General features: G+C 39.7%; 1 protein-coding gene and 1 long non-coding RNA gene across 4 annotated transcripts; one reads left to right on the plus strand and one right to left on the minus strand.

The window, feature by feature from the left end:
- Positions 1-1,373: 1,373 nt before the first annotated feature.
- On the minus strand, positions 1,374-21,611 carry LOC118493435. The gene is made up of 4 exons (XR_004895391.1): positions 21,601-21,611; positions 12,580-12,586; positions 6,322-6,326; positions 1,374-1,506 (listed from the first exon to the last, which is right to left on the minus strand). It is a non-coding gene; the product is annotated as an uncharacterized LOC118493435 (long non-coding RNA).
- On the plus strand, positions 8,232-27,897 carry tmem222b (transmembrane protein 222b). Of its 3 annotated transcripts, none has more exons than XR_004895390.1 (6): positions 8,232-8,429; positions 9,293-9,377; positions 10,849-10,880; positions 11,035-11,131; positions 11,223-11,476; positions 11,998-12,445. XR_004895390.1 is itself a non-coding variant. In XM_031278826.2 (6 exons), the coding sequence occupies exons 1-6, from the start codon at positions 8,311-8,313 to the stop codon at positions 26,021-26,023; spliced, it is 552 nt and encodes a 183-aa protein (XP_031134686.1). In that variant the 5' UTR covers positions 8,232-8,310; the 3' UTR covers positions 26,024-27,897. The 3 variants fall into 3 exon arrangements, 2 of the variants coding, with proteins under 2 accessions (XP_031134686.1, XP_031134687.1); XM_031278826.2 differs by lacking the exon at positions 11,998-12,445 and adding an exon at positions 25,936-27,897 and having other exon boundaries at positions 11,223-11,353; XM_031278827.2 differs by lacking the exon at positions 11,998-12,445 and adding an exon at positions 12,722-12,916 and having other exon boundaries at positions 11,223-11,353.
- Positions 27,898-27,935: the final 38 nt, after the last annotated feature.

A 27,935-nucleotide genomic window follows, 5' to 3' on the forward strand; every position in this document is an offset into this window, starting at 1 on the left:
ATTAGCACAACCACACACACCCAATCAGCAGAACACGTCAGACCCAAACTATACACTAAATTTATAAAAAACATATTGTTACCATACCATTCATATGACTTAGTTGTGTGAACCAGTTACACACTGCTGTTGCTTACCTAAAACACTTAGCAATTCTACTTCTCAGTGATTACTGTAAACGAAGTACACAGAGAAAGTGCAAATATACACTCACCTAAAGGATTATTAGGAACACCATACTAATACCGTGTTTGACCCCCTTTTGCCTTCAGATCTGCCTTAATTCTTCGTGGCATTGATTCAACAAGGTGTTGGAAGCATTCTTTAGAAATGTTGGCCCATATTGATAGGATAGCATCTTGCAGTTGATGGAGATTTGTGGGAAGCACATCCAAGGCACAAAGCTCCCGTTCCACCACATCCCAAAGATGTTCTATTGGGTTGAGATCTGGTGACTGTGGGGGCCATTTTAGTACAGTGAACTCATTGACATGTTTAAGAAACCAATTTTAAATGATTCAAGCTTTGTGACATGGTGCATTATCCTGCTGGAAGTAGCCATCAGAGGATGGGTACATGGTGGTCATAAAGGGATGGACATGGCCAGAAACAATGCTCAGGTAAGCTGTAGCATTTAAATGATGCCCAGTTGGTACTAAGGGGCCTAAAGTGTGCCAAGAAAACATCCCCCACACCATTACACCACCACCACCAGCCTGCACAGTGGTAACAAGGCATGACGGATCCATGTTCTCATTCTGTTTACGCCAAATTCTGACTCTACCATCTGAATGTCTCAACAGATAGAGACTCATCAGACCAGGCAACATTTTTCCAGTCTTCAACTGTCCAATTTTGGTGAGCTCGTGCAAATTGTAGCTTCATTTTCCTATTTTTAGTGGAGATGAGTGGTACCCGGTGGGGTCTTCTGCTGGTGTAGCCCATCCGCCTCAAGGTTGTGCGTGTTGTGGCTTCACAAATGCTTTGCTGCATTCCTCGGTTGTGGTTATTTGAGTCAAAGTTGATCTTCTATCAGCTTGAATCAGTCGGCCCATTCTCCTCTGACCTCTAGCATCAACAAGGCATTTTCGCCCACAGGACTGCTGCATAGATGATGTGTGGATGGGCCACACTGGGAAATGAGAATCACATCAAGGGCCAGATGTATAGTTTATATGTTTTTATTTAAGAGAAAAGTCAAATATCCTTTTTTTATTATTTTTTTTTTTTGGGCATTACCGCCTTTAATGGATACATATGAAAGGGGAGAGAGAGGGGGAAGGCATGCAGGAAATTGTCACATGGTCGTTGCCAAAACGACAAAAACATCGAAAAAAGAAAGCGTCGGAAAAAGCAGCAAAAAAGTCGAAAAAAAAAAAACGTTGGCAAAAGCGACAGAAACTAGTTGGGCCAAAATTTATTGTGAACCTAAATTGATATGCGGACCGGATGAAAATCTGCAAGGGGCCTGATTTGGCCCGCAGGCCTTGAGTTTGACACGTGTGGCTTAAAGGGACGTGTTCACTGTTTAAAGGGTACAGAAGAGGATTAGGGCCACATGTAAAAAAAGTATTTCAATTCTGAGTTTAAAGTAAGAATTCTGGCTTTATTCTCAGAATTTATTCTCACAATTCTGGCTTTATTCTCAGAATTCTGAGTTCATTCCTGACAGAATGAAGGGCTTTTCACACGGGAAGCGATTGTCGCGCCTCGTTATTCATTTTGAATGAGAGGAGGCGTGGGCAGTTTGACAGGCGACGCGACAAGTGGGCGCGATCCCGTGAAACTGTCGCGTTCGTGCTCGTCACACGCACAACGCTGCAAGGGTTGAACTTTTCCCTACGCGAGCGACACGCCGTGCAAATCAATGAACAAGAGACTGATTCTTGCTGTTTGTGAGCTCCCTAAAATATAAATCTGTTATCAGGACATAGACAGCAGGGCTTCTGCTTGTCAGAGCATCAGCACAAGACTGGATTTATTGGTTAACGTCCGTAATTATGCTAATTTAGCTAACTTTAGCCATCAACGTTAACAGTCCGTGATTAGGAAAGACTAGAGTTGCAACTATTTGTTAAACCCGACCTGTGATTAGGGATATATGATACCACGGTCAGCTAATGTCATTCAGTTGAACGGCAGGGATACAGTAGTGCACAAAATCCCCATGGTTACCACACATTGATCGCCTGGCGTTTGATCGCGGAGCGTTGTCATTCACATGAGGAGTGTAGTAGACCCCGGCAGATCCACGCGACTACACAGGTCGAAGCGTCGCTCCCCGTGTGAAAAGCCCTTTACGAAGAAAAAAACTCCCCGAATTCTGACTTTTTTTTTTTCAGAATTCTGACTTCAAACTCGGAACTCAAATACATTTTTCAAATGCGGCCCTTATCCTCTTCCGTAAAAGGGTGATTGAGATATTCTCAAAGATTCTAAAAAGGCACACAACGGTCAGTTTTGGCCCTTGATTTCAAACAGAAAAGTCTTCAGCCTTGATTTAAAAGAATTGGAAGTTGCAGTGAACCGGCAGTTTTCGGGGAGTTTGGGGACAGAAAGCAGACCTGTCCCAGATGAACTGAGAGGTAGAGTGGAGTATTTTGAAATCAATTCTTTGAGAGACAGGAAGCCAGTGTAAAGACTACAGAACTGGAGTGATGTGATTTTTTGGAAGGTGAGGACATTTTGGCCTTTCCTCACTTCTCTAAAAGATGTTTGAGGGTCAAGACTTTTGAGGGTTAAGCTTAGAATTAGTTAACATAAGGCAAAGGGTTTAGGCATTTAGATGGTTAAGGTTAGGTTACGGGGTGCATTAAGCAGAGAAATAGTTGTGTAAGAGAGAATGTAGTCAACTGTTTGCATAGTTGTGTGGGTGTGTATACTTAAAGATGACAAGATGAAGAGGAGGGGGAAAGCACCACAGATGTGAAAGATCTTGCCACTCTGATTGCACATTTCACTGAAATAACATCGGGAACAGCAAGCTTGACTTGCAGACTGACGACTGGGATTAAAAACACGTATTGTAGCTTGGAAAGTGCTTGCAGTAATCAAGAGTTCTTTCATGTCCTGTAAGGAAATGAGTTCACAGTGTACCAGACACCAGAAACTGTGGTCCACTTACAATGACATAGACTAATTTTGGCTGTACCAGTGTTACTTCATAGGCAGGATTTCATCATAGAATCCTTAAAAGGTTTAAATATGCATCATGCCTGAAAAACTGGCCCCATTTACATGTGTTAGAAGATGGGTTGTTGACAGCAACAGCGTCATGTTAAATTAGTGAGTTATTAGCTACAGTTGCATGTGAACTCATAGTAATTTGGATTAGTGACACATTTCTGTTATTAAAGCCAAGGTTAAGTTGTGCAGTAAAACATCAGATTTTCCATCTACAAAATATTCAAATCATAATTGTATCTTGAGTTCCCCATTCAACAGAATGTATTTTTGAAGCACAGACTACCGTGGTCTCTGGGTTGGGAGGCTCTCTGAAAGTGTTACATTCACTTTACCACTATTTCTCTTCACAGTTTTAAATAAAGACATCTGGCCTCTGATAAACATGCGTGTGATCTACCAAAGTGTCGCGCCGTCACACCCTCTCTCTGCCTATTTATCGCTCTAACAAATATTTACACACTTCCTGTTGCTACTCGCTTGCTCAATAGTTTCCTGTCTCGCGCCCCTTTCATTAGCCTTGGAGCCACTGACTGTAATGCAGACATGTCTCTGTGGATCAGGTCAGTACAGGTGTTTTGTTGTCACTTCACCTGTTAGGTGAACATAGATCTGTTCAACTTGTTCAACCTGTTTCCCAGTAAGGTTGACTCTTGTGTGTCTGAACTTGTAAAGACCCGTGCAAGACTCCCATATACCCTAACACAGGGATTCCCAACCAGGGGGTACTTCTGCAGGTGCCAGGGGGTACATGGAAAGATTGGAGAGTAGCACACAGACACTACATGTTGCAGGTATGTAAGAGTGTGTGGAAAAACTAGTTAGCAAGCAAGCCAGCACAGAAGTTTAAACGTGTAGCTAAAATTGATGGCTAAACGGCAGAAATAATTAGCTAAAAGTAACGAATAAAACAGTTTAAATGAGTAGTTAAAAGTAACTAAATGGTTGAAACATTCAGCTGCACTCCAAGTAGTTGTAGCCAAGTAGTAGTACAATTGCTGACCAAACCAACCTTAATATTGACAGTTCAATTGTATGAAATAATAACAATATCCACTTTTATAGAATGAATAATGTTAACCATTTGGAACATAACATTGGGAATCGATAAAGGGGGGTACCCGAGTTCATCCGACCTCAGGCCTGTGGGGGTACCTCAGACTAAAAAGGCTGGGACCACTGCCCTGATGGACCATGTCCAGTAGCTCTCCAACATAACCACAGGGGGGCAGTGTGTCCCTTTGTAACCACGTTCTTAGGTCCACAGGGGCCCATCGAAAGTGCAGGGCCTCAATACAGGGCCTTTTCAAATCATTATTGTTAATTACTAATTCAAAAGACCACATGCAAAATATTCCCAGGGGCCTTTGGGTCCTCTGAAGGTTGACTGAAAGGTTGACTCTGGGACAGTTTCCCTCTTTGTCCAGTTGGGAATCTAGTCTTGCACAACATAAACTCTGGGTAATGACTTCCCTCCTGTCCTCAGAGATGCCAAATTTGAAGCTTAGTGTATGTCGAACGGAAAATCAATACCGCAATTTCAACAAATTACACTGAATCAATGTATTGATTCATTATGCGAGTTACACGACCTTTCACGAGATTTCATTAGCCTTTAATGAAGAGCACTTCACCTCTCTGGGGCTTTTTAAGTGACATGGTTTTTAAAAAGTGCTGTGTAGTTTCAAATGACTGGAGAGTCATTTTCTCTGTCTTTAATCAGGGCCTTTTTTAACCAGTAATAAAAATTTTTTAAAAAAAATCACAACTTTTTACACAACCTTTCGGATAAATTCAAATGCTCCTATGGGTTTCTAAAAGTACAGAGTTAGACCCTCATTGTATTTCTTAGCTGGGCAATCAGAGTCCAGGGAGCTGAACTGGAAACTCGCAGGCACTTGACATTTTACTTTTCAAACCTTTGACTGGAAACGCTAACATGTCACCAAATTACAGGCCCGAAAGCTGCACATCCTCTGGCCTAATTGGGTTGGATGGCTAAGCCAGATATTGAGGTGACATTTTGCCGGAGAATTCCCTCAGCTCAGTGTGCCTTCGTTTATCAACGTCTGCCTGCTTTTGCTGAGTAGTTTGTTTTTGCCCTTCGCACAATATATCACCTGTCACATCTAATGGGACCCAGTATGGAGTACACAGGGCCCCAGCAGATCCCTTGGGTTCATCATTGTTTCCATTTTCACCATTGCCACAGATAACTCCTTCGATAGCTGCAGCCCTCCACCTCCTCCATACTGGAGAGCTCTCCTTGTGCCGGCATGAAATCAAATGGAGGCATTTTGCAATAAACTGGACAGAAGTCCCATTAAAGTGCTAGGATTGAATTTGGATAATAACAATGGACTTATTGTTGACAAATTATTCAAGTATTTGTGTTCCCAAAAGTTGCTTAATGGACATACCATACCAATAAAGTAGTGCAACCACACCAATACATTCAACTATGCCCAAACAAAAAGGCCTTTCTGTCTCAAAATGACATGAAGTGATGTGGCCCAGTGACTGGGAAAAGTTGCTGTAAGTCCATTTGTCTGTAGTAATAAACAATGGTACATATTTAGCCACACACACACACACACTTTTTTTTTTCAACAATCTTTGACATTGGTCCAGTATTAAGCGAGACAAGCGAAACCAGCTACAATGTAAGTTAATAGGGCAATTGTCCAGCTTGTATTTACCTTCAAAAAAGTGCTTGTTTTGCCACTGACAGGCTTAAATTAATAGTCCAAGTGTCTGACAACATTATGGAAAGGATCCCTACAGAGATATACCTTTAAAACCTTTTTATAGACCTTTCTGTTTAACCAGAAGTCGCTTGCGCTAAACCCACCAGACTCCATTTTAAAAAAGCAAGACTTTTAGCGTGTATAGAGCCAACAAATTTTCACATGTAAATCGGTAAACTATGTGTTCATTTCAACCAAAACTACAGTTGTGATGGTTGGAAAAGTGGAACGACGACCCAAAACGCCTTTTCATAGTTTCATTTTGTTTGTCAAATTTGAATGAAGTGTATTTTACGATGCTAAAATTACTGTTTATTTACATTGAGTCTGGTGGGTTTTGCGAATGCAATTTCATGGATGTTTTTATGTTTTAAAAAGGATCTTACTGTACTCTAACTAAATCCTTTCCATAATGTTGTTAGACACTATATATATCTATATATATATAGATCGATCTATCTATCTATCTATCTATCTATCTATCTATCTATCTATCTGAGCCTGTCAGTGGCAAAACAAGCACTTTTGTGAAGGTAAATAAAAGCTGGACAATTGCCCTATTAACTTACATTGTAGCTTGTTTCCCCGCTGCCGACTGCAGTGATCTTGATTTTTAAATTGTTCCCTATACCGGTGGTTTCCAACTGTTTTGGCTCATAAGCGCTTAATCAGTACTCACCAAAGCCTTAGTGTGGACATGAGGTGTGAGCAGCTCAGTCAAATTTTTTTGGGAGAGGTCCCAAGGTGGTCGAGCAAGCTAGGCAGTGAATGAAGAGAGGGAGCAAAGCAGTTAATCACATTTTCTTAAACGCTATTTTGTGATTGTTTCACGGCAGTTATGTTTGTAAAGCACAAATACACACCCACCCGCAGGAAGGAAGGTGCCATATCGCCGGATTGTGTGTGAAAGCAGAGCTTCATTCTGTGTGTGTGTGTGTGTGTGTGTGTGAGTTAAAGTTATGCGTCAGTATGGGACGCCAAAGGGCGTGACAAAGCGGCGGTACTTGGGAATGAGGAACGCCAATATTATAAACCTGCACGCCAATATTGGCTGGGGGTTACACACCCATGTGAGGCCAAAAAGGCTCTTTGCTGTCACCCATAAACACCCTGCACACAGCAAAATGAAAAAATACCAGACACCATCACACACTTCTAGTGGGTCAAAAGTGATGATTGCGGGGGATTTCTTTTGTATTAGTCCATACATTGTTTTTTAGTAAAATGCTGCATATCGGCCTACCATTAAAATCAGGGAAACACCTATTTTTCTCTTTAATCACTTGTGATCTTAGATTTAGCTTGCTAAATTATTCACACTGTAGGTGTTGACCCTTGACACTTCTGAAGTCAGAAAGGTTAGTGACGACTAGGGCTGCAACTAATTATACTTTCCATCGCTGATTGATCTGCAAACTATTTGCTTGATTATTCAAGCGTTTGGTCGACAAAATGTCAAAATGTGGTGAGGCCTTTCCTTAAGCCCAGGCTGACATCTTCATTTTCGCGTTTGTTCCGATTAACAGTCCGAAATCAAAATATATTCAATTTATATATGAAACTGAGAAAAGCAGCAAATCCTCACAAAATTGGAACCAAAGAATTGTGTGTTTTTGCCTTGAATTATACATCATATAGCCTAATTGTGATGCGGTTGTAAACCCATATTTCCCCCATCACTTGTATTACTTGTTGGATTACTGTTCTGTGGTAGATGATCATAATTGACACAGAAATAACAGCCATCAGTTAAAACATTTCAGTGGTTTTTGACTACCATATTATCCAAATAAATCGTAGTTACTTCAGAGAAAGGTTGTTAAAATGGGTGTGTATTTAACTTCTTGAAGTATGACATATTTTCTGTAAGGCTGAATTACTGCCATGTCTGACTAAAGTTTTACTAGACTGATGTAGCCTATTCCTTTTGATGGCTCGCATAGATCCAAATAAACTTCACAAAACTTAACTAAACTATATAAACTGTTCCTGTACAGATCCCGGATGCTACTGCTGCTGCCAAGACGGACAGTATCAAGCCATCTTAAATGAGGAAAGAGCTTTCTATACCTTTCAAAATAAAACCTACATTGAATTCTCAAATAGTATATGGCTAATTATATCTAACACGCCACGTCTGTTTTCGTCTATCATTTTCCCCAGAAGTTAAAATGCCTATTATTTAATTGAAATTGTCCATGACGCTGCGCATGATTTATCCCTCTACTTATTAGCCATATTCATTACCAAAACGGGCACATCATTTTGAAGCCAAAAAAAAAAGAAAAAAGAAATCACATTTCCGGTATTGTTCTGTGTAGTTGGGCGACTTGACGCAGCTGTAAGTGGGACACATGAAGTTCATATTCCACAGCTGGTGATGGCGGATGTTGGTGAAAAAGACACCATGAAGAATTACCATATAGCGTCTGAGAAAATTAACCCGGAGGCCAGTCGCTATCCTTACTGTATTGTGTGGACTCCTATCCCCGTGTTATCGTGAGTTTTCGCCGTCCACTGCAAGTCTGCTTCTGACCAAAACCTCGGGTGGAAGTGACAGCTTTATTAGCTTAGCTAGCTAGCAGACGTGTTGCTGATTTCCTTTTAAAAAAAAAGAAGTGTTTATTAATGTGGCCTCGCCGTGTTTATTGCTGTGGCTTCGCTGTTGGTAAGAGTCAGGTGATTTAATATTAGCGAATAATTAAAATATGAAAATGTCGGTCCATATAAAACGTTCATTCAGCAAAAGCCTACATTAGAAAGCCATATTACACCAAGTAAACTAAAATGGCAAACTTTCACATACTGAATACTTGAAGGCTTACTATACTTAGTCAGCCTTCTTAAAATGCACGTCAGAATACTAATGCTACTAATGTCAGTCACATGTTCATGTTTAGAAACAGTTGCTAAGTATCTAATTATTTCTAGTTATATTCTTAGAACAATGGAGTTAGTAGTCGATGCAGAGGATAGGTTATATTACAACTTTTGCAATTAATTTAGTAATGTTATTTTATTTAAATAGTTCTCTTCCATTGATAAAGTGCTGGCAGCTGTGTATATCAGTACTAATTCAACAATGTCAACCAATTATTTCCCACATTAAACTGCAAGATCAGTTTGAATTTCGGAACCAGGTTAGTTGGTTTTGGGGGTAAAAGTCAATTGATTATTACCCTTTTTTCCACAAAACAGTTACGTTACAAATGTAATTTAGTGCTACCTCCGAGTGCAGTTTGAGTATTGTATATTTAACACTTAGAAAACATAACACTGGCCTTGTGTGTCCTGGCCAAAATATATATACACACTACTTTTAAGTTGTAATATTAACATTTGCAAGTTTGTTTTTTGTTCAGATGGCTGTTTCCGTTCATTGGCCACATGGGAATCTGTACTTCCACTGGTGTCATCCGGGACTTCGCTGGACCTTACTTTGTCTCAGTGAGTAATGACTGGTACTGTAGAATGTTATGGCCTGTATGGGTACAGTGACTTAACATTAGCACATTGGATATCAGGTAAGACAATGAGTATGAGTGTTGACGACTTTTAGTATTTAGCAGTAGTCCAGTGAAAAACGTGTGTGAAGTAGTTATCAAACACTCACCCCTCGAGCTTGAAAGTAGACTGAAATGTTGAAACTTGCTCCCTCACGTAGAATGGCAGTTAGTCTGTTAAGTAGGTTGAGTTCTATCATCACGGGGCATTGGTCAGGATGCATGAGCCACAACACTTTAGACAACTTTAACAAACATTTATTTCCACAAAATGGGGATGCGAATGAAAAGATAACAAAAAAAGACACACATGGGTTGGGGGATCTGAAAGAAAACAAATAGGAAGTCAATATTCTCACATGTCCATCTTCAAGAAATAAGGATAAATAAAGCTGTCATTTAAATAACTTGGACATGTTAAGAATTAAAGTGCAACCTAAAACTCATCTTACCAGCTGCCCTCTTTAGTGAAGGTGAGAAGGGAGTGACTGAGAGGGAGTGGTGACCAGGTGGGCTCAATCAGGTAATTAGGGGTGACAGGTGGAAGCAAGAACCAATCAGTGATGAGGAAAGGAAGTGAGTTCCAGGAAGTGAGGTAGGTGAAAAAAGTGCCAAAATAACAGAAAATAGGGATCTTTACTACATAGTCAATTACAATGGATTCCAATGCTAACTGTTTATCAGCAAACTGAGTTAACAGAAAAACGTATCAAACCCCTCCTACTGAATAATCCACTTCATCTGTATTTCCAGTATGTTTCAAACTATGACATTTTCTGCCAAAATATGGCTAAATACTCGTTTAGTTTGTCTGTCGCCTGCAACCAACCTAACCAAATATAGTTGCATCAACAGTGGACATACACTGTACAGCCAGCGTAGATGGAGATGCAGTAACTTGGCTTTCAGATTTCATTAAGTAGAAAGAAATTTTCCGTGTGTGTGTGTGTCTTGAGGAACCAGTGAGATAATGGAAGCAGAAGCCCAGTGCGTTGGCACCCCTGCGTTATCACAGCGAGGAGCCATTTGGCCGTTTCACACACAGTCGTCGATGAATACAGACAAACAGGATGTGAGGCACATTTTCTAAATTCGTAACGCTAAACACTCTAAATGACATATTCCGGTTCCCAAAGAGCCCAAAAAGTGTGTCAGCGCACACGTGAGACTGTTCATCACATCGTTGGATACAGTTCGTTTTTGAGTTAGAAAATCTTTCAAAGGGCTGATTTAGGTTTACATTTTTACTGCCAAAGAATGAACACAGATGTCTGGCTACGTTTTCATTTAGTATAAGTGTAGTACAAAAAAAGAACGCACAATGAGCCCAGGCAAATTTAAAGAAACATGAGTACACAAATTATAACTTCATCTGTTTTAAATAATAATTAGCAATTTGTTTTTTTTTTTTGCAGGAAGACAACATGGCTTTTGGAAGACCAACAAAGTAAGTAAATGAAAATATTTGGATTGTTGTGGCTGATGCGACTCTCACTGATCTTTCAGTGAACATATTGTTACAGAGAAATAGTCAGAACAAAACCTGTTTCCTGACATCAGTCCTGCACAACAGTACAGTTGGTGTTTCTCTTTGAATGTAGGTACTGGATCCTTGACGTTAGCAAAGTCTACGCTAATGGCTCCAATGCCTGGGACACGGCGGTACACGATGCTTCAGAGGAGTATAAGCACAGGATGGTAAATAAGGGCTCTTGGGGACATTTTATTTACTTTTATTCATGAAAGTGGAAACACCAGTAATGATTTGTACTCTTTGTTTTCTCCCCAGCACAACCTCTGCTGTGACAACTGTCACTCGCACGTCGCCATGGCTCTGAATCTGATGCGATATGAAAACAGCACCTCTTGGAACATGGTCAACCTCTGCCTCCTTGCTTTGATCCATGGAAAACACGTCAGGTAAGAAGGGGTAACGTGTCCAGTCTTTGGGAATACTGTTTGCTGGGGTTAGAGTGCTGTATGGTGTAGAACATTAAATAAACGTTCCAGCTATGGTAAAGACAAGTTGAGTTGTTGGGGAAGGATGTTAGCCTGACAAGCCTGACCCACATGAAGATGTTGGGTCTGGGAACTCACCATTGGCAGGGCTCAACCCGAGGGGCGGGATAAACGGTTGTCTTTCAAATTCCTTCTGCACGCAATAGGATAGCGCTACAACCAACCAGAGCAACGCTTGTTGATAGATTAAACGTATCCGGTCGGCAAAACTCCGAACACATCTTCCTTTTTTAAGAATGATTTCAGTGCCGTTCTTTGTTCTTTTCTCAAAGAAAAGCTTAACTCCAAGTCTTGCAGAGTCACGGCCAAAGCCGATTCAAAAGACCGCTGTTCGCCCGCAGCAGCAGCCATCGTCTTCGTTTTCAAGTAGCAGGGAATTCACACCGAACTGTCATTATGTTAAGCCCGCCCACCGACTCTATACATGATGTGATTGGCCTGGCTAGAGTTTGGTTAACTCGCAAGCCAACGGAGAGTTGCTAGGCCCCCTGGCTGCAAATTACATTTGCTGCCGCTAGGGTGCGTCTAGATTTCTAGGCTAGAAGGATGTGTGACATAACATAAAAAAGGGGATACCGCTTGAATTATACTGATCTCAGTGTGTGAAAATATAAATCTGGTGTAACATCACATCAAATCAGTTTTGAGTGGACTCAATTGGCATTGTCAACCAAAACAGGCGTGACCCCATAAGTCGATTTAAATATTGCATTAACATTCATTTTAAAAACATGATAGATAACAGCTTTAATTCTGCGTGTTGCTCTCTACAAGTCTATCGCCGTGTTTCCACTCTATGGCTCAACTCACTTTTTGTGATACAAGTAGTTTTCTTTATTCGTTCTCCACTGCGGATTGTACCCCCTCAGTGTAGGTGGGATTCTCAGCTGATCGCCATAGCAACGGCACGTGAAACGTCCGGGACATAATTTCATTTGACCTGAAAATACTGTGAATGACAAATTCACAATGAGCACAAAGCCTCATGATAAATCATTTTGAATAGTTTGACTTTTTCCACATAGAAACATAAGGCAGTGTTCAAGATTCAAGGACACTGTTTTTTTTGTTGTTGTTGTAGCTCTAATCTATCGCAGTGGATTTAAAGAGAAATGGTGACTGATAACTATGAAGCTGAAAGGTGCTTGAGGCTGTTTACATCCATAGTAGGACAGTCAATAGTCTTCTGTCCAAAAATATCTGCATTTTATTTGCCTTAAAGGCCCAAACTAGAGCCTACCCTATAATCTGAAGCTGCTCTTTTCCAAGCCACCGTAAGAAGTAGGGCTGAAGCTTGTGAATGAGGTCCCTCACTGTGATCCCAGGGGCTCGGGCAGGATTTTACTGGTATGCCTTGAACCTGTTGTGTGGGAGGTAGTATGAGTGTATATAGGACATTGCTCCAGAAGGCCTTTGAAAACTTGTGTTACAGGGATGGACTACACATCCCAGTTGCTCTCTGGTGAGTCCAGTGTTTCCTCTAGAATTTTTTTCAGCGGGGGGGAGGTGGGGGGGTGTTGGACGTCAGAGTATGTATGGCCTTATCTGCTAATGTAAGCTACTGACCGTTACCTTGAAACCATCCAGAAAATAGACGGTACCGTAGGGTGATTTAACGTCACCGCTCATTTTACACACAGTTTAACAACAAAACTAAATGCTGAGTGAACGTTACTAGCTACATTTTTCATGTTGGTTTGGAGCGGTATGCACCCCCACTAACCTGGAAAACGGTTTTAAATCAGTAACGTTACTACAGCGTGTCGGAGGAATACACACAGTCTCCTGCAGCGGCGAGTCAGAGGCAGAGGGGCCGTCACAGCAGCGTGGCTAATGTTAGCTAACGTTAGCTTCTTGTCTCATCTGGTGTCTGATAAACGGTAAATTCATCAACTTCAGTGTCCACAATGCTATTTTCCAATAAACTGTAGCTGTCATATTTCACGGGCGTGAGTGCGGATTTCATGTCGCGGCTTTCGTCGCTGTTTATCACTTATTGAGTGAAGTAGCACTCGCCCTGTTGTTTATTTGGTCGCCATAACTTCGCGAGTGATGACGTCCTGTCACTGTTCCAGTTGCTCTGCTCACCCTAGGGGGAGAGAGAGAGCGGATGACAGTTCGCTTGAGTTCAGTAGAGCAGACGGCGCTACGACTTTATGACTTTTCATAAACAGCTGAAGGAGCGGTGGTGCGCGGTGTACATAGCGGAAACCCTGTTGCGCGTCTGCCGTATTTCTGATACCGTGGCGCTGGAAATTTTACCGTGGCGGACCGCCACTATGCTATCAACGTAGAGGAAACACTGTGAGTCCCTATAGTCCCTTCCCTCTGTAGTCACTTTGCAGAGTGCACAGTGGCAACTATGTCAGCAACCTTTACTTTGCTTTCCTTCTAGTGTCATCGTTACCAACGGCACAGACCAAAATGCCTCTGGATGCAATGAATAGACCTACAACCAATCAGAGCAAAGAAACATGGCCTAAAACCAATCAGAGTGATGTAGCACTGAGCGACAAATGCATGTTACGGCGGTGCTTGGTCCGTTTTTGAAGCAGGAATAAAATGGCGGCAAGGTCACAAAGTTTCTCGAATTACCGCTAAACGGTACACTAAAATGTGTTTCTGAAAACATTTAAGGTGACAAATAAGCAATACAGAAACAATCTTGATTCGTATTTGATCAGAACCGCCAAGTTTGACGGTGTGATCTGAGTTCCGTGAGCCTGGTGCGTTGCACTGGACCGAGAATGCCAGTTATGTCCAGTGACAACGTTCAAGCGTCGTCTTAAACCCGCCCCATGTTGAAACACGAGCTGGCAGATTTAGGGCTGCAAAATTAGAGAGAAGACACACCAGCCCGATAATTGGGCGTCGGGCCGTCTGGCGAGGTCCGTGACTCGAGTCTGTTCGGTGTGTTCCGTGCCGTCGGCCGTCCGAGGAGCCGTCGGCATTCATTTGGGCCGACCCGACATGTTCAGTCGGAGACAGGGCAGTCGGGACTCACCCGGAAATTGGGAGCGCATGAGCCGCTCAAAATCTGACAAAAATCTTTTAAACTGACCTTTGTCAATAAGAAATGAAGACAGATTCAGCAACTGCACGGCATATTTCTCGCTTAAAATGTTTTCAGAAACACGTTTCGGTGAACTATTATAGTACAATATGAGATCGTATTCTGAACAAGCCGCCATGACAGTCTGGCTGTGAATTTCCGGAGAAAAAAGACCCACGTGACGCGTTCGTCCAATCAGCTGCCGGTTTTCATTTTCTGGGAAATAATCAGACTGTTAATGGAAACAATACAGAGCAGCGCCGCCTGCTGGTATGGAGACGTATTACGTTTCGCGCACGCGCAGAGCGTACGCTCAAGTCGGCGTCGCCTCAGTGGGTTCTGAGGCATTTTTTTGGACCTGACTGATCAGTCCGACCTGGCTTTTCTGCCGACGGTCGGCCTGTCTGATTGGTGTGTCAGGGCCCTTAATCGAATTTTAATCACGATCACGATTTTGGCTTCCCACGATCAAATTCACGTGATCGAGCGATATTTAAAATGCTTGATTCCGTTCATAGAACGCTCTGTATCAAAGTTTTTTTTTCCAAAGCTCCGTAAACCACTCTCTGATCACGTGCCTCCATGAGCCAATCAGAGTTGTTCCCTGCACCGTGCAGCTTAGTTTAGATGTAGACAGTCGCAGTCGGTCATAAGTCGTCACGAGGTTTACCAGTTTACCAGTAAACGCAACATTGTGTCCCGTCTGTGTTGTTTTTCAGACAACAGTGACCAGTGCTAGTTTGAGTCTTATAGCTCATATCTTTAGCGGCAGACTGTCGTACGTCCCGCTGTTGGAATCCTCTACGGTAAAATACAGTTTAGCCGTGTTTAATCCAGTTACTACTGTAGCTAACGGTAGGCTAACGTTAGCTGCTGTGTAAAGTGTTATTAGTGTTTACTAGCGTGACATGCAGTGATGTTTCTGTTGCCTGTAACGTCTGTTTTGGCGCATCAGAGCGCAACGCAGACATTTAAGTGGCACCGTAATCCGCGTTGCTATTTTGTCCGGTAGATACCGGGCACCGGTGCCCTATTGGCACCAGATTTTAACATGCGCCGTTAACATGAACAGAAAATTGCGTTGCCTGTATCTTGGCAAACGTGCATGTTTGGAAAGCGGTCGCACAACAGCTGATATGGCATACTCCTTCATAGTATCCTTCAACAAAGGAGGAATGTAGCACAATATGGATGTGAAAGCAGTTATAATTAGCCTATTTGACAATAAAATTAGTTTTGGTTAAAATCAACAAATAATCGTGATAATTAATCGTGATCAATATATTGATCAAAATAATCGTGATTATCATTTTGGCCATAATCGTGCAGCCCTAGGCAGATTTGTCTGGTTTCCAGGCTACACTGTAAAAAAAAAAATCGTAAAAAAAACGGTAAAATGTCTGGCAGCAAAGTTGCCAAACACTTACCGTCAAATTACAGTAAAAAACCTTACATTATTTTACAGAAAAATTCTTTTTTTAAATACAGAAATTTCCTGTAAATATTTTCTGTATTTTTACAGTCTAACTATTGTAGAATTAAAACAAATTCTTGTTATAAAACATTTCTAGAATGTTAAACAACTGTATAAATCTTTATCAAAACTAAGAAATATTGCAAATACCTTAAAATTACATAATTTAAATGAAAACTGCTGTTTTCATACGGTTTTCTTTGGTAAATTCACAAGATTATTCAATCCATCCACAAGAACTCCCTGTTAAAGTACAGATTCCTGGATGTAAAACACATAAAAATTATGTAAAATGACTTTCAAATACCCTCCTTTAGGCATTTATTTTATGATTATCCAATCTATTTACGGTAAATTCCTGTTTAATACTGTTTTTTTACTGTACAAAAAAGAGAAGATAATGGGATAATACCTTCCAGAAACATTGTAATAATAGTCATTACTTTATATAAACAATATTTGAGAGTATTTACAAGCAACTCTCCAGTATATCTACATACTTTTACCATTAATGTATGTTGTTTACTTTAAATAAACATTCATTTATAGTTATAAAAGGCAACTCTCAATATATTTACATACCTTTACCATTAATATACGAGGTTTACTTTATATATACAAGCAAATATCCAATATATACACATAGTTTTACCATTATTGTATGGGTGTTCAATTTATATAAACATTATTTGCCCGTAATAACAAGCAACTATCCAGTATATCTACAGACTGTACCTCATTATTGTATGGGGGCTTACTTTATATAAACTGTTCTTTATAGTAATTACAAACAACTATCCAATATATATATATATACTTTTACCATTATTGTACGCGGTTTACTTTATATAAACATAGTTTTATAGTAATTTAGAAGCAACTCTCCAATATATCTACATACCTTTACTATTAATATATGAGGTTACTTTATATAAACATTGTTTTATAGTAACTTAAAAGCAACTATCTGGTATATCTACAGACTTTTCCTCATTGAAGTAGGGGGTTTACTTTATATAAACATTATTTGACAGTAATAACAAGCAACTCTCCATTATATGTACATACATGTTTATTTTATATAAACTTCTTTGACAGTAATAACAAGCAACACCAATATATCTACAGACTTTTCTTATATGTGCATGGGATTTACTTCATAAACTTTGTTTTTTAAGCAAAAATTATTTGACAGTAATTACTATTACTAACCAATATATGTTCACAACTTCCTCATTAGTAAATGGGGTTTTGAATGTACAAAAACCAAAAGGGCTATGTAAAAGTGCAATTGCATCAACTACTTTTACACGCAATAAATATATAATTTTTTCTGCTGACATTTTACAGCATTGTCCAATCCATTCACTAAAGATCTCTATTTGAGATGTATGAGATTTTAAGATGTATCATAACCAGAAAGTATTATAGAACTTATAGAATTTACTGCATGCTTTACAAAGAAATGCACTATTTAAACAGTGCTATCCTTAAAGTTCACATATGAATAAACTTATGGGAGCAAAAACTGTCTGGTACATTGAATTATAGCAAAAGGGGAACTATGGGCAATTTGGGAATTCATACATGTGTGTTAAAAATGTCAGTGAACATGAACAACTCTCTCCAAAATCTAAAAACTCAAATTTGTGATGTCATCTGATATAATGTCTGGAGCTTTTCCAAAAACAATGAATTGAGAAATATTTGAAAGATGACACTGAGATCACCCAGGGGGATGTTCAGAGGTAACGGGTAGAGTTTCTGTTTCAGAAATAAAATGCTAACATAGAATAAACCTCATTTGTTTTTTTTTTATTCTACAAAATTAGTTTCACATTCATTGTCTATGAAGCAGCTTAGTAACCTGATGACATCATAGTTTGAGTCTTACATTTCTGGTTTGTGGCTTCGCCAGAGAGTAGCTGTCGGTACACGATCCGTTCTGCCTGCACGATCCGTTCTGCACATGCGCAAGATAATACTGTTTTACGTATCCATACGACCTGCACGATCTGTTCCACGCTAGCCTATGGCTAGCCTCCACTGGAAAGCTAACGTTAGTTTAGCTAACAGCTAATTCGGCTAACCGCTAGCTGACAGCTAGATTCAGTCTAAAATAACGTTAACTCAAACGTAATGGGAAAAGCAGGCTACAGCTAAATTAAGACTTCACAGTAATAACAATAAAGACAAGTATTGAGTGATTGTATTTTAAATGAGCACAAGTAAAGTAGAACTGACCTAACAGCTGTTATATATGTTAGGTGTTTGTTATATATGTCAACGTTTATTTTCAAGTTTTATTTTGAGGGTCTTTTAAAGTTATTACATGCTGTCTCAGCTAGCAGTTAGCCGAATTAGCTGTTAGCTAAACTAACGTTAGCTTGGCTGTCGACCGGAAGCGTGGAACAGATCGTGCAGTGTCGTAAATCCTCGTACAACCGCGCATGCGCGAACATTTTGCGCATGTGCAGAACGGATCGTGTACCGACAGTAGCTCTTAATCAAAAATATCAGAGGTGAGATTAAAGACCATTGCACACCAGGGACGATTATTTCGCATGTCAATATATTTTTTCGAACTGTTGTTTTTGTCACAAGTAGTGTTTACTTATGAGGATCACCAAACAACAACACGGAGGCTGCTGTTCCAACTACAGACTGTACGTCAGCAAACTTTATTACTCCTTTCAACCTTTACAATGGCAGCGTATGCCAGAAACATTCTTTCCGTTTTTACCTTTCACAATAAGCCCGAGACATATGCTACACTGTTTTGCAGAGGGAATTCAATTGAGTATTAACTGTATACTCAATTAGAGTTGGAGGAAACTCAATAAATAGCTTACAGTAGCTTAGTGTTACAGCTTTTCCTGGGACGTATCCGAAGCTAGCCCCCGTCCCTCCACTCAGCAGCCTGGAAACAAGACAGGACACCTTTTGGTGCTTTTGAGGAGCTGCTGCATTTATTTGTTGTCAAACTGCAGAATCTAGCTGCTGTACAATCACTTCATATCTTCACCACTAAACGTTAACTCTCCTCTGCTCCGACTGCTCTCTCTTTCTCGTCCATTCACACCACATCTTCCGTCACTTTCTCGCTCTCTTCAGCATCTGTTCTACTGACATTGTAGATGAGCTGGCGTGAATATCCAAACCTTTTATTGAAAACTGTCACAAATTTGCATCGCTGCCGGTGTGAATAGTTTTGATGTGAAATACTCACAGGCGATTATTTTGCATATTGGCGTCGCTTATTCGTCACGCCCCCAGTGTGTAACGGTCTTAAGTCACACATGTGCAAATCACAAATCTTAACCTTCACCGTCTTGAACAAGTCCCAAGTCACTGTGTTTAGACTCAAGTAAGGCTGTACCAACAAAAAGGGGTGTAAAAATGTTACAAATCCAAATCCGGTTCGTTTTATTTACAAGCACAGACCAGGTAAAGCAACCGTTAACAATGCAGGGGCCCATTTCAGGAAGGAGGTTTAACAAACTCTGAGTGTAACCCTGATATCTGAGTTGATTTACCCTGAGATGGGAAACTCTGAGTTTTCAGTTTCAGGCAGCATGAATGGAGCCATGATACTACGATTCACCATGGTAACAACCACAAACAACCTGGTGGGCAGAAATACTGCACATACAGTGAGTTTGAACATGTATTTAGTTAAAAAAGCAACACAGCGGCTGCTTTAAAAGAGAGAATTTGCGTGGGAGAAAATTGCTGCTAGAGTAAATGCGTTAGTTCCAATATAGTGTATATCATATTTAATCATAAGTATAATATTACTGGTGAAATGGTATTGAACCTATAATCTATAAAAGTCCTAGGCCTACTAATCCCATTCTGAGGCTGCAGCACCATCATCAACAGAACTATAATTCATAATCTTATATTTCAAAGGGTTTACATCATTCACCTGCAATACTGTGGAACTCTTTTTTTAATGGCTCTTACTGGTTTGTGTCCAGGGAACACTACACAAACATTTAAAAAACGTTTCAGAGTGAGTCACACTCTTCTGACGGCGCTTTGCTACAGTAGCTTTACCAATATGCTCCGCATCACCAATGTTGTAAAGAAAACAGTTGTTTGCAAAAAAATGTAATGTGACACAAATAATGTGCTGGGATGTAGAGCATGTCCACGATGGGTGACGTTAGTGATATGAGGATGATAAGGTTATGTAAGCTACATAACTGATAGACTGGGAAGAAAAAAACGGTACCGCTCAAATAGGTATTTATCTGGAAATTAAAATGCGTCGGGGCCTCAATATCATCTCCTGACGTATGTTTAACTCCCTGCAAAGTAATACAGCTTCTACATCACCGGGATCGTCGAAAAAAAGGACATTGCATGTTTTGAGAAAAAAAAAACGTTTTATAATCTGCCTAACATGGTTAATAAACCAACCCTGTTTTTTTATTCATGCCGATAACAAACTGCGCTAAAATGCGCCTGATACAGACTGCAATTATGAATGATGAAATGAAAGAGAGCTGTGTCAGAGGGAGGAGACTGAAAGAAGAAAACCTGTTCCCGACTAGGTTAGGTTCACAGAGTCCGAGGTTAGGTTACCTCTCTTTCTGAAACGGAAAACCCAGAATTACCCTCATCTCAGGGTTAACAAACTCAGAGTTTTCACTAAACCTGCTTTCTGAAATGGACCTGTCATTCGGTACCTCCATTAGCTGTATGTGGGTTTGTGAACTCCTTTGCTGCCTCCTTCTTAGCCTCTGCTGGGCTCCCTCTTGCTCTGGGCTATCCTTTTCTCAGCCATCTGATGCACGAGTCTTCAACTTCACCCAGGCTATTCAGACCGTAAAGCAGGTTCTCAGGCTGGCTGTGGGAGAGCTGTCTGGTCTGTTGATCCTTGTCAAACTGAACACAGAATGAGAGCCATAACATGGGTGAGAAAGATGTGGTAAGGTACAGATGATAACGTGTGATACTGTAGGGTGAACATCTATTTACTTTAGCTTTCTTTATCTTCTTGATCTTCTTATCTTGGTATTCTTTCTTCCATCTTTCCTAAACAAGGATTAAAGAATTAGGGTGAGATTTGAACATTACTGTAACAGTAGTATACATAGATTTATTTGTGGAGGCTTGCCAGCATTGACCACCAGGTATTTATTTATTTTGATTTACAGCAAAAATTTAACTTAAAATACATATTTAATTACAGACTGAGTGCAATTGTCTGGAGGAAGAAACACTTATAAATAGAGCAGGTAGCCTATATCTTATTTCTGAGTTTGTTCAATTCCCTGTCCATTTATTTTTATGTGGAAAGCGGGAATGGAAATATTCTCTCTGGAAAGACAGAATGGTAATGTTAAGTTGGACACACTGAATCATGAGTGAAAATAACGATCACGTTCAAATTAAGATGTTGTGGTCCACAAAGCAGACGCTCCGTTTAATGTCAAGTTGTAACTTGTTGTTGTTACAACGTGTGGTTCACTGTTCATAAAGTAGAACCAACGTAAAGTTAGTCAGCTGAGATAGCTTATGTAAACTTGAGGCATAACCTAGCTAGGTGGTAACGTTAAACGGCGGGTTACCGGTTAGTTAACAGTAATGTTAACTACTAGCGTTAGGAGCAACGGAGCGTTATAACGTTTCTTTAATTACTAGTATTAGCTAGTACCCAGCTAATCAAGCTGACCTGCTAAACTGTCTAACTGTCTAGTTAACTGTTATATATTTAACTAGCTAGCTAGCTAGCTAGCTAAAATTACGATTGGTGCATGGTTCACATTCAAGGCTAACATTACATAAGGACAGTCTTAATGTAACGTTAGCTAACGCCAGACACACTTTGATAAGGCACATAAACGGCAAATGCTAACGTTATCCCTGCTGACATTTTAAAATTGTGAAACGTATGCAAGTGTTATCTTAACTCGTGTCCAGTTGATATCTCGTGAGGAAACTGCATGTACATAAAAAGAAAAGTATTACTTTACCTTAAGTGAAAGCTGAATTTGAATCATCGTGGAGAAGTCCTGACTCCTGCGTTACATTATTATCCACACTGTCTCTGCGTCGAGATGAGTTTGACGTTAGCACAGCCCCCCATGAAGTCAAACAATATCATTGGTCAAGATCGTCTCTGCCCGGCATGATTCATCCAATGATTGTGCAACATTCAATTATTTGAATCTGCGCGCACTTTCCTGAAGCACGTAGCCTAGACTAAAGAGACCATTTCTGTTTACATTTCTGTTTTTTCAACCATTTTAAGGTCTTACATCGCTTCACGCCCTGATTATCAATGTTCACGTTGATGCTAGAAGCCTTGGTTGAACTGTTGAGCCCTAGCATCCCTTCCCAGTCTTTCACACATTGCATGTATTGCTAAATTGAAAAAAAAAATATTGCACACCAATGTAAAGCTTTATTCATACTGTGTCCTCCCTGTCTTTATTCACCGTATATTACCTCAGCCCATGAAAAACTCTGTTCCCTTTGACCTGTAGAAAGTAGGGAGAGGCTAAATGATTTGAGGGAGCAGTAGACTGCACAATGACCTTGCATTTTGTTGAACACTGTGACTCACTTTGGGTCTTAATATTAAGAAAAATTGTTTTAACAACAATTTTAACTTCATAAGGAAAAGAACGTGTATGCTACATATTCTATTTGAAGTACACCAAATACATTAAAAAGAGGTCTGTCCCGCATGCATATTAGTTTCTGACTGTGGGGAATTGGGAAAAACAGTAAAAACGTCCCCAAATTTCTGAATTGCTTATTTTCATAACATTCACTGAGCCTTGCCTAAAACAGTTTGGAGTTTGTATTGGAAGACTCCAACGTTTTTAAAGTGGATTAACAGCCTTTTATGAAAAGCCTACTCCTTCAGTTTTGAAATGAAATCACAGATAATTTCTCAAATAAGCATAATGTTGCAGATGTCCATACTGTTTGTCGGTAGGCATGACTTTCATAGGAGGGGACACACTTACCTATCAACGCAGGGTTGAATTAAACTGTATGAGGGTTGGAACTAGCGGAACAAGTTAGGCAAGCAGGTACATACTGTATTTGAGGTACTGGTGTGCATTAATATTGATTTTCCACCCCTTATAAAAGTGTAGCTTAGCTGTGGCACAGGCAATCCATTTGACTTATTAATGTTACACCTTAATGAAACACACATTGCCCAATATGTGCATCAATGCCTGTGTAACCATTGCAAGTCAATGGAAATTGTAGTGTAATTTCAGAGGCAGGGGTGGTCAGATCACCCAGGTCTTCGTGAGGCATTTAAGGTACCGGACATGCATGAATATTCATTCTACCCCACATAAGAGGGAAGCTCATGCTCTGAGCTGTTTGCATGACATAGACAGGAACAAACATCAAAAGCCAGAGTGGACACAGTATGAGACATCACCGCAGACATCAGCAAAGTAAGCAGTCAATGGAAAAAGATGTTGGGCCATGAATCTGAAATAGGCCCATGGCCTCCACGGAAGTGAAATGAGGCAAGAACATCAGATGCCCCCTAAAATATTAGGATGGTAAAGATGTAGGCTTACCCAGGCTGTAGGCTGCCTGGCTCTCTGTGTACTGTATCGTCATCCTGTAGGCCTATAGGGTTGTGGGCCTATGTGATGTGAACTGTGGCTGCACGATTCTTTTGTCAACTAATTTGCCAGACCAAAACATGATTATATAGTGATGAGCATATCACAGACTTGGACTAAAATAGACATCATGTACATCCAAGGCCTGTAGTTTAGGTTGACTCTTGTCTCTTATGCATTCCCATAACTGAAGCTATGGCTTTGTTTCCACAAATATTTAAGTGAAAGAATGTTTATTTTTACAAAGACAGATCTAAATACAGCATCTTTGTCACCAGTGGTGATTTGGTGCAGTAGTCCTATAGCTTTTTAAGCTTGTGTGCTGCCAAGTTGTTTTACTGTTTGTATTACCATAAATATGCTTGCAAAATATTACAGTAGTGTAGTTTCTAATATAATTACATTGATCCAACTATAATTGAGAACAATTGCTTGTGGGTTTGCTGTGGAGTTGTTGAGGCCATGCAGTGAGGGTTCATGTCAGCCTCATTCAATGCATTAAACGGGTATGGCTGGTCCTACCTGTCTCAGTACCTCTGTTAACCCCTCTTCAAATAACTGCAAAGCTAAATACAAGTCCTACTCTATTGCTAGAATTTAGTAGACTTGCATTAAGAGACACTGGCCAGGATGAAGTTTGACAGCGATTAAAACACTAACACACAGTATGAGACCACATTGAATAAGCTAAAATGGACCCCTATACATTATACCAATATTTACCCTCTGAAGAGTCTCTGATGCATATATTGGATAGTTAATTGTAAATATTGTCAAATATTTTTACAAAGTAAACACACAGTACATTAATGGGATAAGTCTGTAGATATATTGAATAGTTGCTTTTAATCACTATAAAGTATTGTTTGTATGAAGTAAACCTGATATATTAATGATTAAAGTACAGTATATTAGTTTCTTTTTAACACTATACAATATTATTTATATAAAGTAAACCCTTATACATTTATGGGGAAAAGCCTGTAGACATAATGAAGAGTTGATTGTAACGTTTATATAAAGTAATGACTATAAAATAATGGTTCTGCAAGTTATTATCACATATTGTTTTTTGTACAGTAGAAAACCAGTATTAAACAGGAATTTACTGTAAATTGATTGGATAATCATGTAAAATAAATGCCTAAAGCTTTTAAGATACTATTAATGGGCTGTCAAATAGGGTAATTTTACATTAATTTGACATGTAAATAACTATAAATGAATGTTTATTTAAAGTAAACAACATACATTAATGGTAAAAGTATGTAGATATATTGGAGAGTTGCTTGTAAATACTCTCAAATATTGTTTATATAAAGTAATGACTATTATTACAATGTTTCTGGAAGGTATTATCCCATTATCTTCTCTTTTTTGTACAGTAAAAACACAGTATTAAACAGGAATTACCTGTAAATAGATTGGATAATCATAAAATAAACGCCTAAAGGAGGGTATTTGAAAGTCATTTTACATCATTTTTATGTGTTTTACTTCCAGGAATCTGTACTTTAACAGGGAGTTCTTGTGGATGGATTGAATAATCTTGTGAATTTACCAAAGAAAACCGTATGAAAACAGCAGTTTTCATTTAAATTATGTAATTTTAAGGTATTTTGCAATATTTTTCAGTGTTTGTACAGATTTATACATTTGTTTAACATTCTAAATATGTTTTTTGATTACAATTCTTTTTAAATCTACAGTTGGACTGTGAAAATACAGAAAATGTACAGTAGATATCTGTATTTTAAAAATAAATTCTTTGTAGAATAACATAAGGTTTTTTACTGTCATTTCACGGTAAGTGTTTGGCAACTTTTGCTGCCAGACTTTTTACCGTTTTTTCACGATTGTTTTTTAACGTTTCTTTACATTAAATTTAAGGTTTAACAGTAAAAAACCAGAAAGAGGCCTCAATTTTACACACCGTAAAATTATGTTTTTTTTTTTGTCTTTTTACATAAAATTCAATGTAATTTAACTTTCAAGACCGTTAAGCAATGGAATTATCCTGTTAAACAACTATATTATCTCATTATATCAATTTACAGACTAAAACCTTAATTTAATGGGTTTTTTTTTAAAATAAAAGTATTTTTCTGTATTTTTCTGGCATTAACACTTAATGTAGAAAAAACGGAAAAAATCTGTAAAATTATACAGTGAATTCCAGTGAAATAACTTTTTTTTTTTACAGTGTAGGTAAATGGGCTTTGTACGCTTGTACGAAAAAGATGAGTACATATTGTTCATGCTGAAACCTGGATCTCCATGCTCTTCTCCTCACCTTCATTTACCTGTCTCTCTTCTCCTCTCTGTGGGTGTTCGCCGCCTGATTCAGCTGCGCGGGCTTTCTGAAGACCTGGCTGCCTTTCCTGATGCTGACGGCCATCATCCTAGCAGTGACCCTGGCCATCAACCTGCGGTGACCTGGGGAGCCAGGTTCAGGACACAGTGGAACCCCCCGCAGGTCCAAAGTGGGGTTGACCTTTCAAACAACAAGGGGGGAGGGGGAGGGGGGTTATCTCACGCTTTCGAGCGAAAACGTAATGGACGACATGAAGACTAGTTACCTCTGAGAGAAGCTTGTCGAACAGGAATGTGAAACGCGTACCAACACACGCTTGGGTTTGTGGGGAGCAGGCGGCCTGTTAACTGGCACAGCGCCGGTATGTGACGCTGGAATGCCCTCGTTATGGATATGCATTTCTATTGAGTCATTTATTTCAAGAGAAGTGACTGAACACCCCACCAACCACACAAACACGCGTAACGGATTATGACTATTGAAAGCCCAACAGCAGGTTTAAGCCATCGCCTCCTGCAAAGTGTAGACGTTGTATTAGCTGTATTAGATAGTTGAATAGAGGAACAATAGAGGAACATGCTTACCGTTGAATTCTCCCGAGGAACACATTCCTGCCTTGCTGTCCGATTTTGATGATCTTACTTTCTAATGGATTGGGAGTGTAATCCCATGATTCCAGTGCTTCTAGGATGCCATTTTTTTATACTGGGGAGCACAAACATGTTAAGTCAATTAGATGCCTTTCTAGGGAATTTATTGCATTTCATGCTTGATCTAATGTAGCTCTTCTACAGTACTGCGACTTAAAGCGGAACATGCCAGAGCGGTTTGTATTTTTGTGCATTTTCTTACTTAACTCCGTAGGATATCAAAGAAGTCTGCATCTTCTAAAAAGAAATATTTTCTCAGAGATATGTCGTACACGTATTCCATGTATCACCTCATGGTACTACGATAGGTTTACGATAAATGTTTTCATACCTCTAACTACAGATCATCTGTGCAACGACTGTAGCAACCTCAGTGAATGTGGCTGTGGAAAATACCCAGAGAAAGCGACAGAATAGTTGAGCTTTTCTATACTCGTGCCAAATGTAGGAGAATGGAAGACCAAGTCAAACTGTGTCCTTGAATATCTAACTCATTATTTAGTGGAACGGCTCATTGGTGAGTCAAAAGTTATTGAATGAAAAGCCTGTTAATGGATCGGAGTCATGAAACTTGGTCTGGTCTTTTTGTTTAACCTGAGACATTTTTCATTACAAATATTGACTTTATAGGAAGAAGCAGGAGTCAGTGCCTAAAAAAAAAAAAAAAAGACCTCTCTCACAGATCCTTTCATATATTATATTTTCACTTTGTGTTATTTTTGACACGTTTAAAAAAAATAAATAAAAAATTCCACATGATGGTTGGCACTCGAAATCCGTTGCCATGGCTGTCGTGAGTAGATTTAAATCCCCTCATTGTTTGCAATCAAACAGGAAAAAGAAGTGCCGAGCCCTCTCTTTTGTCCACGGTGCTGCCAGAAGCAGCAGGTAGCCAGGATCCTCAGGTTTTTCTCACTCGACGACCCCTGCTGAATATCCCCAGTCGCCCCAGCTCCTAACCAGCGTCGCTCCTGCTGTTTTCCACATCTGCACATCAGATTCAAAGGTCATTGTGAAATGTCAGTGCTGTTTCGCAAAGCTTTGGTCATAATACTGGCCAACATCCTGCAATAAGCCAAAGTAGATGTCCTTTTAAGTTTGTATTTAGGGTTTAGGGCTAACACAGTGCCAGTTTTCTACATTGCTCTCCTCCTTGGGCTTCTGTTGAAAGCAGATATTCTGTGGCCTCTTGTGTATATTTCACCCATGTTGCCTGTAAATATTTGATCACACATTAAACTTTACACCAGGTGCTCTTTATATACTTTGCAAACTTGATCGCACACTCTACAGATCTGTCCTTTTGAATAATTTACAGTGTAATTTTTATCCTCTTTACTCCACTTGTGCATATATCCTCTCTGCTCGGCAGCGAAGCAGCTT

Source organism: Sander lucioperca, chromosome 16 (genome assembly GCF_008315115.2).
Source record: "Sander lucioperca isolate FBNREF2018 chromosome 16, SLUC_FBN_1.2, whole genome shotgun sequence".
Lineage (NCBI taxonomy): Eukaryota > Metazoa > Chordata > Actinopteri > Perciformes > Percidae > Sander > Sander lucioperca.